This window comes from Mandrillus leucophaeus, unplaced genomic scaffold (assembly GCF_000951045.1).
Source record: "Mandrillus leucophaeus isolate KB7577 unplaced genomic scaffold, Mleu.le_1.0 Scaffold256, whole genome shotgun sequence".
NCBI lineage: Eukaryota > Metazoa > Chordata > Mammalia > Primates > Cercopithecidae > Mandrillus > Mandrillus leucophaeus.
In genome coordinates this window covers 1,827,548-1,836,499 of record NW_012102654.1, presented here as the reverse complement: position 1 = coordinate 1,836,499, position 8,952 = coordinate 1,827,548, and the positions used below count along the sequence as shown (strand labels likewise).

At 51.6% G+C, this 8,952-nt stretch overlaps 1 protein-coding gene across 2 annotated transcripts in view; it reads right to left on the bottom strand.

Annotated features, from left to right (window-relative positions):
• PTK2B (protein tyrosine kinase 2 beta) overlaps window positions 1–8,952 on the bottom strand; it is a 137,283-nt gene that overhangs the window by 14,795 nt on the left and 113,536 nt on the right. The window contains exons 19-24 of one of the 2 annotated variants that reach the window (XM_011983866.1): window positions 7,419–7,519; window positions 7,151–7,240; window positions 6,110–6,314; window positions 3,374–3,482; window positions 2,078–2,143; window positions 425–550 (exon numbers count right to left, since the gene is read on the bottom strand). In XM_011983866.1, the coding sequence (XP_011839256.1) occupies window positions 425–550; window positions 2,078–2,143; window positions 3,374–3,482; window positions 6,110–6,314; window positions 7,151–7,240; window positions 7,419–7,519 (697 nt within the window). The remainder of the gene's footprint in view (window positions 1–424; window positions 551–2,077; window positions 2,144–3,373; window positions 3,483–6,109; window positions 6,315–7,150; window positions 7,241–7,418; window positions 7,520–8,952) is intronic. The other variant, XM_011983867.1, reaches the window with a different exon arrangement.

Below are 8,952 nucleotides of genomic sequence, written 5' to 3'. Positions count from 1 at the left end.
CCTTTCCTTTGACTGAGGAGAGATTTCACACCCAAAGCCATCAGGTAGGAAGGATCCTTTACTCTCAAGCACCACTAAGCTGTGCTGTGCCCTGCCTAGGAGCCTCCATGCTGCCAGGGATCTCCCTACCCGTGGGGCTCAGGAGAGGGAGAGATTTGTATATCTCCAGCCATAGCACCAGCATGGCCAAGGGCAGGTTAGGTCCAGCTGGTGTCCTCCAGAGCAGGGCCTGGTGTGGCCGCCATCCTCTGATGTGTTTGCAAAAGGAAGGAAGTCAGAGAGTTCCTGCTTGGTGGCCTGACTGGTGCAGGGGAGCAGGGAGGGCCCTCCTGAGCTGAGGACGTGGGGTTTCCAGTGTCCCCGGCCACCTCCCTCCAGCAGCCTCCTCAGTCCGGGCAGGGACCAGCATGCAGAGCCCTCTTACCCGCATGCTGTGGCGTTTGAAGACATTGTGCCGGTGGAGAGGTGGGGTGTGCAGTGAGTTAACGGGAGATGGATACTCCATAGGGCTGGTGAGCGTAGGAGAGCTGGCACACAGACCCTCAGGGACCTATTCAGGAAAAGCAAAGAAGCACAAGGCACGGGACAAAGCGAGAAGGTGGACAATTAGCTGCTACAAACATGAGCACAAAGAAACCACACATGAGCACCATGGGGGATAGGGCTTGCTCTCCAGGAGTTAATAAAGAACACGACATGGGCCTTCCATTGCTCCGAGAGAGATGGTGGAGCAGCGTGGCCTCTCATTCATTCAGCATTCCCCTATGATGCTCTGCACACAGTGGGGTCCACACTGGTTACTGACCCACTGAGACCAGGGTTCCTCCCTCAGGACTCTTTAGAAAACAGTTATGTTTCAGTTGCATGACAAACTGACTGATGTGGTTAACACACCGATTTATAGAGATATGTATGAATTATTTTTAAAAAATTCAGACAGGCTCTGCTCTGTTGCCCAGGCTGGGATACAGTGGTATGATCATAGCTCACTGCAGCCTTAAACTCTTGACCTCAAGCGATCCTCCTGCCTCAGCCTCCCACATAGCTGGGACTACAGATGCATGCCACCATGGCTGCCTTGAATTTTTTTAAAATTAAAAAATAATTATATCACAATTTTATTATTCTTTGCTTTTAGAGATGGGGTCTCACTATATTGCCCAGGCTGGTCCCAAACTCCTGAGCTCAATCAATCCTCCCATCTCACCCTCCTTAGTAGCCGGGACTACAGGTGTGTGCCACCCCACCTAACTCTCTGTTTTAAATATCACATATGAGTATATTTCTTTTTTTTTTTTCAGAACAATGTTTCCATCTTCTGAATCAAGCTTTCTCTTCACATGAAGAGGATTTATCTATTAGTCCTTAGATGGTCTTGTTTCGGCACTCAGGCATTTCCTTGAGAACAGATGCAGGACCATGGGACACCACCTTTCTATAAAGGGCACCAACTAAATGGACATTATTTCTAGTGGTTGAGGGGATCGATTTTTGAGCAGTGACTCTGAGCTGGGGGATGCAAGAGAAGAAATAAGAGGAGACTGGACTCCCTCTCTCCTAGAGGCAAGAGAGACACAGAACAGAGATGTTCAGGGTCAGGGACCCACAGCTTGGGAAAGAGTCATGGTTGGGGATAATGGAGCTGGGAGAAAGCTCAGGTAAAACCCTGCTGTCTCTTCAGTGGCAACCCAGGTTCTGGATGGGGCCTCTTTGGGGAGACCCATGGAGCCACTCCATTTGCTGGAGAATATTCCCTGGGATTCCTTTTGGGAAGGAGGCCTGGGAGGCCTTATATGTGGGGAGAGAGCAGCAGGCAGGCACACAAAGCAGCAGACGCTGTAGACAGAGGGATGGGGCTTAAGGCAGGTCTCAGCTGAGCACAGCCTGGGAGACCAGTATTTTAATTCTTGTGATCTGAGTCTGCATTCTGTTCTGGATGCCAAAGAAGAGTAAACCTAGGCAATCTCCATCACCCAAGTGAGTGACAGCTGCTCCTCTAAGGCACAAGAATGAAGTTTCAGGAAGGACCTGGATGAGAGGCAGACCTGAAGTTCCCATCATCTGGTTCTATCTTTACCTGGAACTGCAGCTTCGGAGCCAGGAGGTTGGTTTGCGGAGGGGGTCTGTACTTAGGTCGGCTGGGCTGGAGAGAGAACACAGATGGGTCAGTCTCTGTCCCTCTCCTTGAGTGAACACAACTCACTAAGGGGAACATCAGGTCAAAGACACCTCAGACTTGTTCTGAAGGAAGGAAAGTTGAGGGACAAAGCTGTCATGAAACTCCTTTTGCATCCATTTATTGAGCACTGATTATCTACTGAGTGGTGGAGGGTACAAAGAAGCCACCTCGCTGCCCTCCTGGGGCTATGGCTAATTGGAGGGTTAATGATCGGTACATTGTTGCCTCCCTACATGTGGGAGCACCTGCCAAGTCAGAGCTCCAGAGCACAGGCATGCAGAGGTAGGAGCTCACCAGGGGCTTGGGCACTCACAGAAGCCACATGGAGGAGATGAACACTGAGTCAGGCCCGAGGGGAGGGGTGGGACACGCCAGGTAAGAGGGACAAGTGAGAAAAGGCCTTAGATGGGATCAGACATTGTTATGGACTGAATATTTGTCCTCCTTTTCGATCTGCATGTTGAAGCCTGAACCCCCAATGTGATAGCATTAAGGAAGTGCAGGTTTTTGGAGGTAATTAGGGTTCGATGAGGTTATGACGATGGAGCCCATGATAGGATTAGTGCCCTCATAAGAAGAAAAAGAAAGATGACTCTGTGTCTGCCAGGTGAAAACATAGTGAGAAGGTGGTTGTCTGTAAGCCAGGCAGAGAGCCCTCACAAGAAACCAACGCCTTGATCTTGGACTTTCCAGCCTCCAGAACTGTGAGAGATAAACATCTGTTGTTTAAGCCACTTGGTCTGTGGTCCTTTTGTTGCAGCAGCTCCAGTTGACTAGGACAGGCATGGCCTCTCAGACCTACCCACCTAATGGCAGCAGGGCCCTGGTTCCTGAGCTCAGGGTGGCCATGGAGGGTATAGATGTAGGGACTGGACCTAAAAGACCCAGGATACTTCCCATCCACGTGTCCTCATGGGGATCTCATTTGTTCCTAAGAAAACACCTAGAAGACAAGCCCAGCCTCTCAGGGAACACTTTTGAGGAATGATTCTTGACCCACAAGGTGGCTGCTATCTCTAAGTCCACCTGCCAGAGCACTGATGTGATACACTGATAGTGATGGTGGATGCTGGGTGAAGGACTGAGAGAGGGCTGTAGGGGGCATTCTGCCTGTGCAGTAAGGGGGGCAAGGATCGGACAGGGACCTGGCTCTGCTTTGACTCACAGGATCCATGAGGCCACGGCTTGGCTTACCTTGGGTGGGGGTTCCTGGAAGGCTGTGGGCTCCAAGATTTTAGGGGTTCGGTAGCGAGCATTCCTCTCTTGCTCCATGGCAATGTCCTTCTCCATCTGATAAATGTCACTGCAGTGAGTCAGGTCAGATAAGGAGAGAAACAAGGTCAAAGTGAGACGCTCGTTGGGGCTCCTCTTTGTACTCCGTGGAAGCCCAGAGAGGCCTGGGCAAGGCTGCTAGGTCCCATTTCTGTTTCCATCTCCACTGCAGAGTGGCCTGGGGAGAGCCCCCTGAGACAGGCTTGGATATGGGCCCTGAGGTCACACTGAAGTTGGGAGGATCACAGGAATGGATCCAAGGTGGAAAAGTGTCCTTGTTGAGCCAGTCCCAGTCCAAACATGCAGTAGGAGCCTGACTGCAGCCCCACTCCCCAGGCCTTGTGCCCTCCTGGGCTTGTGATTGGCACCAAACCCTTATGTAGATTTCCAAAGTCCCAGCCAACTTCATGGCCCTGGCCTAGAATCTACATCTCCTGTTTCTCATGAAACATCCCCCAACATATCCCTGGTGTGTGCTAATGAGGCATGTGGGTTCACTCCCAGGCTAGCCATGTGCACGCCTCTCACCTTTCTTACCCAATCCAGTGTTCCTAACCTGGAATCACAGACCCCACAGGACTCTGGAATTATTACTGCCCATGAATCCACATGTTCATATGGGTAGCAAGTATTATATACTACTGAATATGTGACACTTAATACTATATTTTCAAGTGTGTATGTATTTTAAAATGCATTATATAGCCCACTGTATTTTGTTCAGCAAAAGATTTTAAAAATATAATTATTGTTACACAGAGTAACAATAAAATTTGAATTAGAAGGGCCTTTCCTCCCTGGAATGATTAGCAAACACTGATCAAATCCCTTCTGAACTCTAAGGAGGAAGTGTCAGGTGGTGGCCTGAGGAAGCAACCTGGGGTCTTCTGAGTCTTTCGGTGTTTTCCAGACCACACCAGAAACCAGCTCCCACCTCCACTTGTGGCGGGAGCCTGGCCGGTGCCTCTGATGGGAACATCTCGCAGCCCAGGAGATCATGGGAACACCTCTCAGTTCAGGAGATGATGGGAACACCTCTCAGTTCAGGAGATGACGGGAACACCTCTCAGCCCAGGGGATGACGGGAACACCTCTCAGCCCAGGGGATGACGGGAACACCTCTCAGCCCAGGGGATGACGGGAACCCCTCTCAGCCCAGGGGATGAAGGGAACCCCTCTCAGCCCAGGGGATGAAGGGAACCCCTCTCAGCCCAGGGGATGATGGGAACACCTCTCAGCCCAGGAGAGTCGCCTGCACAGCTCCCTGTGGCTCTCAAGGCCTCAGAGTGAATCAGAACCCCCAGTTCCATCCCCCCAGGGCTTTTACCCTCCCAAATTACATCTTTCAAATACTTTTATCCTGCAGCCCTTTGGCTTCTCAAACCTCCCATACAAGGGACCAACAGAGGAGTCTAGAATTAACTGGGAGGCTCACTGAAGGGATAGACAGGAACAGAGAGGCCTTTTAAGCCAGGGGTTTTGCAGATGATGTTGAAGGCCCCGCCCCACAGAAAACATGTAGGGTCACCCCCAGTGCCCCTGGCCTGGGCATTGCTGGCATCCCCTGGGGTGCCTCCCCACCAGGCAGTTTTCAGGGGCTGTTTTCTCGCCCTAAAATTGAACAAGGCAACATGTTGACTACAGTATTTACAAATCACAATATCTCAAGTCAATTAAGTTCCAGACTCCCTAAAGCAGGGTTCAGCAAATAAGAGCCCAGAGGGCAAATCTGGCTTCTCATCTATTCTTGTATGGCCCCAAATGAAGAATGATTTTCACATGGTTTCAATGACTGAAAAAACTAAAAGACAAAAAATATTTTATGACACATGAAAATTATTTGAAATTCAAATTTCAGCATCCGAAATGACACTGGAGCCCAGCTACACCCATTCATTGATGTATTGTCTATGGCTGTTTTTGAGCAGCCATAGTTAAGAGAGTTAGCAGTTCTGGCAGAGACTTGCATAAACTGCAAAGCCCCAAATATTTACTATTTGGCCCTTTATAGAAAATGCTTACTGACTCCTACCCCAGAGGAAGCCAAAAGAAGTCAGATCTCCCGCAGGAGGGCTAATGGCAGGCTTGCCACCAAGAAAACTGGAGGACCCTGAACCTCCGAAACAGATGACCTTCTTCCCCAGTGACCTCCCCAGATCTAGGGAATCATGGCTCCTAGGCACCGACGGGTCCTCAGGTCCCTTATCCCCCATTCAGAAGGGAGAGGTGGCCCCTGGGTCATAGTCTTGAATAACAGGTCAAAGATCACTCCCTTCCTTGCTATCTGGGAGGAAAGATCAAAGTGGAGAGATGAGGCGAGAGGAAAGCTGGTGGGACGCCTCAATACCACAAGGAGCACAGGCACTTCAATGAGAGTCTGGCTCAGGCTTCTAAGTCTAACCTAGAAAATATTTTCTGAGCACATCCTATGAACAAGGCTCTGTGCTCTGTGTTGACAGATGCCCAGATAAGCCAGGCTTCCCCAGGGCCGCCTTATCTCTAAGCTCATATCTGACAGTGAACCTGGCTTCAGCCTCCCGTCCTTGACCCTGGCCTGTCTCATTTAGGGAGATGTGGTGCAAATGTCTCTGTGTGCTGGTCTTGCTCCCTGGTGAAGCCGGGTGGGCCCCCAGCCGCCAGCTCACACTCCATGCTTACCTGAGACTGCACACTAGCTCGGTGAAGCGGGGCCGGTCACTGGGGTCGTAGTCCCAGCAGCGGGTCATGAGGGTATAAAGGACTGGTGGACAGAGGTCGGGCTTGGGCAGCCGGTCCCCTTTCTCCAGCACCCCGATGACATCCTTGTTCTCCAGCCAGAAGAACGGCTGCTTCCCAAAGCTCAGGATCTCCCACATGCACACGGCTGGGGTGGAAGGGAGCGTCAGGTCCCGGGTGGGGAGACCAGTCCCTCCCACCCAGGAGCACTGTCACCATTAGTGCTCGCTCTTGACCAGAAGCAGCTCCTGTGGTCCTTCCTCCCCCTCCAGCACCGTGGGGTCCTGCCCACCATGGTGGTCCGCCCGAGGGACAAGTGACCTACATCTGCAGTAAGTGACTTAAGACTTTGCTCCCTAGACCCCTGTCAGGGTACTGCAGGATCAACAGGTGGCAGTCATGGCATGTCATTGGGACCACAAGTGTCTTCTCTTAGGAGGGAGGGGAGCCACTGCTTAGTAAAGCTGGAATTGGAAGCCTCGCACCAACGCTTGGTGCCTGTGTGATTGTGGGCAGGCTCCTGACTCACCTGAACCTCAGTTTTCTTAACTGGAAAATGAGAGTAATAATAATATTCTATGGGGCTGACTGCGGGAGAACTAAGTGAGATGGTCTGTGGGAGGTGTTCCCTAAGGGGCTGTCTCTCTACACCTGCCTTTGCTCTCTCCCCTTCCTGCACCTCTCTCAGAACAAGTCACAGAGTTCCATCTTAGTTTCTGGGGCTGGTAGGTGGAGCACACACGTCACAAGAACCTCTTCCAGGAGGATGAGCCTGCACAGCCCAGGCCAGTCCTTAGCCTGGGTCACCCCGCTTCCTACCCCTACGTAGGCCTCCCTCACTCTGAGACTTCTCAGGGGCCACAGCAAAATTGAACCCTGGGAACGGGAGGTGGTCAGACCCCTGCTCCCTGCACCCACCCCCTTAGCTTGGTTCAGAGGTGAGAATCTGAACTCTTTTTCATACACTCCCAAATCAGCACTCACCAAACATCCAGACATCACTGGCTGTCGTGAAGCGTCGGAAGTTAATGGACTCTGGGGACATCCATTTGATGGGGAGACGAGTCACAGAGGCTTTGGGTGGGCAAAGAGGTTAATTTTTAGGGAAGAAAGATCAGAATGATCCAGAAATACATCCTACTTTCTGAAGACCCTTAGGCTGGGCTGTCCAACTGTAGACTTCCTTCTTCTAGAATTTTTGGCTTCAGCGACCCCTCCAAGGCCAAAGCAGAGGCTGGGAAGTCCTCCTCACCTTTGTAATAGTCCTCATCCTCAATGTACCGGGAAAGACCAAAGTCCCCCAGCTTCACACACTCAGGGGAGGCCACCAGGATGTTCCGGACAGCAATGTCCCTGGAAAAAGGGCATCAAAACCAGGATGAGTCACTGCTCACCCCCATGGGAGCAGGAACACTCAGAGAGACGGACAGACAGATTGAAAAAGAGACCAAGAGTGTAAGCCAGGGACTCAGCCTCCAGAGCAGAACTGGGCAGCTTCTGTGGGTCACTGTCTCCCCCGAGTGGTCTTGCTATAGCACAGTTCAGGTAGGAGCCCAGCTGGCCCCTCTGCACCCCAACATGCACAGGTGCTTTGCCATCTCCTTCCCTCTTGCTGTCGGGCTCTGTCTCCCATCACCCCTTCATGCATCTCCAGCTTGAAGCCTGGCTCAGATTCCTGGCATCTGCTACACTCCACTTCTGTGCTGTTGCCTACACTGTCCCCCATGCCAGGGAGGCTGTCACCTGGTGATTCTTTAAGGATAAACTCCAACCACTTCCCTGAACACAGGTATTCTCTCTCATCTGCGTTTCCACAGTACGGGTTAGGCCTTTGGTATAGCAGGAGTGGCAGCGGCGGCACAGCTAACTCTGATGGGGCACTTAGGATACTAGGATCGCACGAGAGCTTCACACATCATGAGTCATGACACAGAGACCCTCAGACCCCCCTGGTGCAGGGGAGGAGACCGGACCCAGGGAGCTGAAGGAACTTGCCCAGCAGGTCACCAGTGGAAAAGGGTGTTGCCCAGGTAGGCTACTCCAGAGCTGAGCTCTCGCTCCTCCCAGGAGACGCACCACTGACTCAGTTTACCCTGTGTTCTTGCCATCACTCCCAACCCCAAACTAGTTTGCCTGCTTGCTTCTCACAGGCAGGCTCCACTTTCTAGTGTTTGTTTTATAGTTGAAATGATGGCTTAAAAGCACAGCAACTTCAAATGAACAAACAAAAGAAACAAATCTATCCTCCCACCACCTTTGTCCTGACAATCAATTTCTTCAGTTTGACCCTCATGCTAGAAGGTAAGTTTCACAAGGAAAAGGAGTTTTGCTTGTTTTCAATGCGACTTTGTCCCAGAGTCTAGGTCAGTGCCTGGCACTGAGCGGTGTTCCATAGTGCTTGTTGGACGGATGAATGAATGAATGAACAAACGAAGGAACAAATGAATGAATGCAGGGTTTTATCCCCGATGTGGCTTTCCATAGAATCAGGCACAAGGCCACAGAGCCAATGTCAATGGTTGGTAATGTCCAACCACTAACTCCCTCGGGGGTCAGGCTCTCATGGCAGGGAATGGGAACAAAGCCAGGTAGAACAGCGGCCAACTCCTGGGCGCGGTGGCTCAAGCCTGTAATCCCAGCACTTTGAGAGGCCGAGACGGGCAGATCACGAGGTCAGGAGATCGAGGCCATCCTGGCTAACACGGTGAAACCCCGTCTCTACTAAAAAATACAAAAAACTAGCTGGGCAAGGTGGCTGGCGCCTGTAGTCCCAGCTACACGGGACG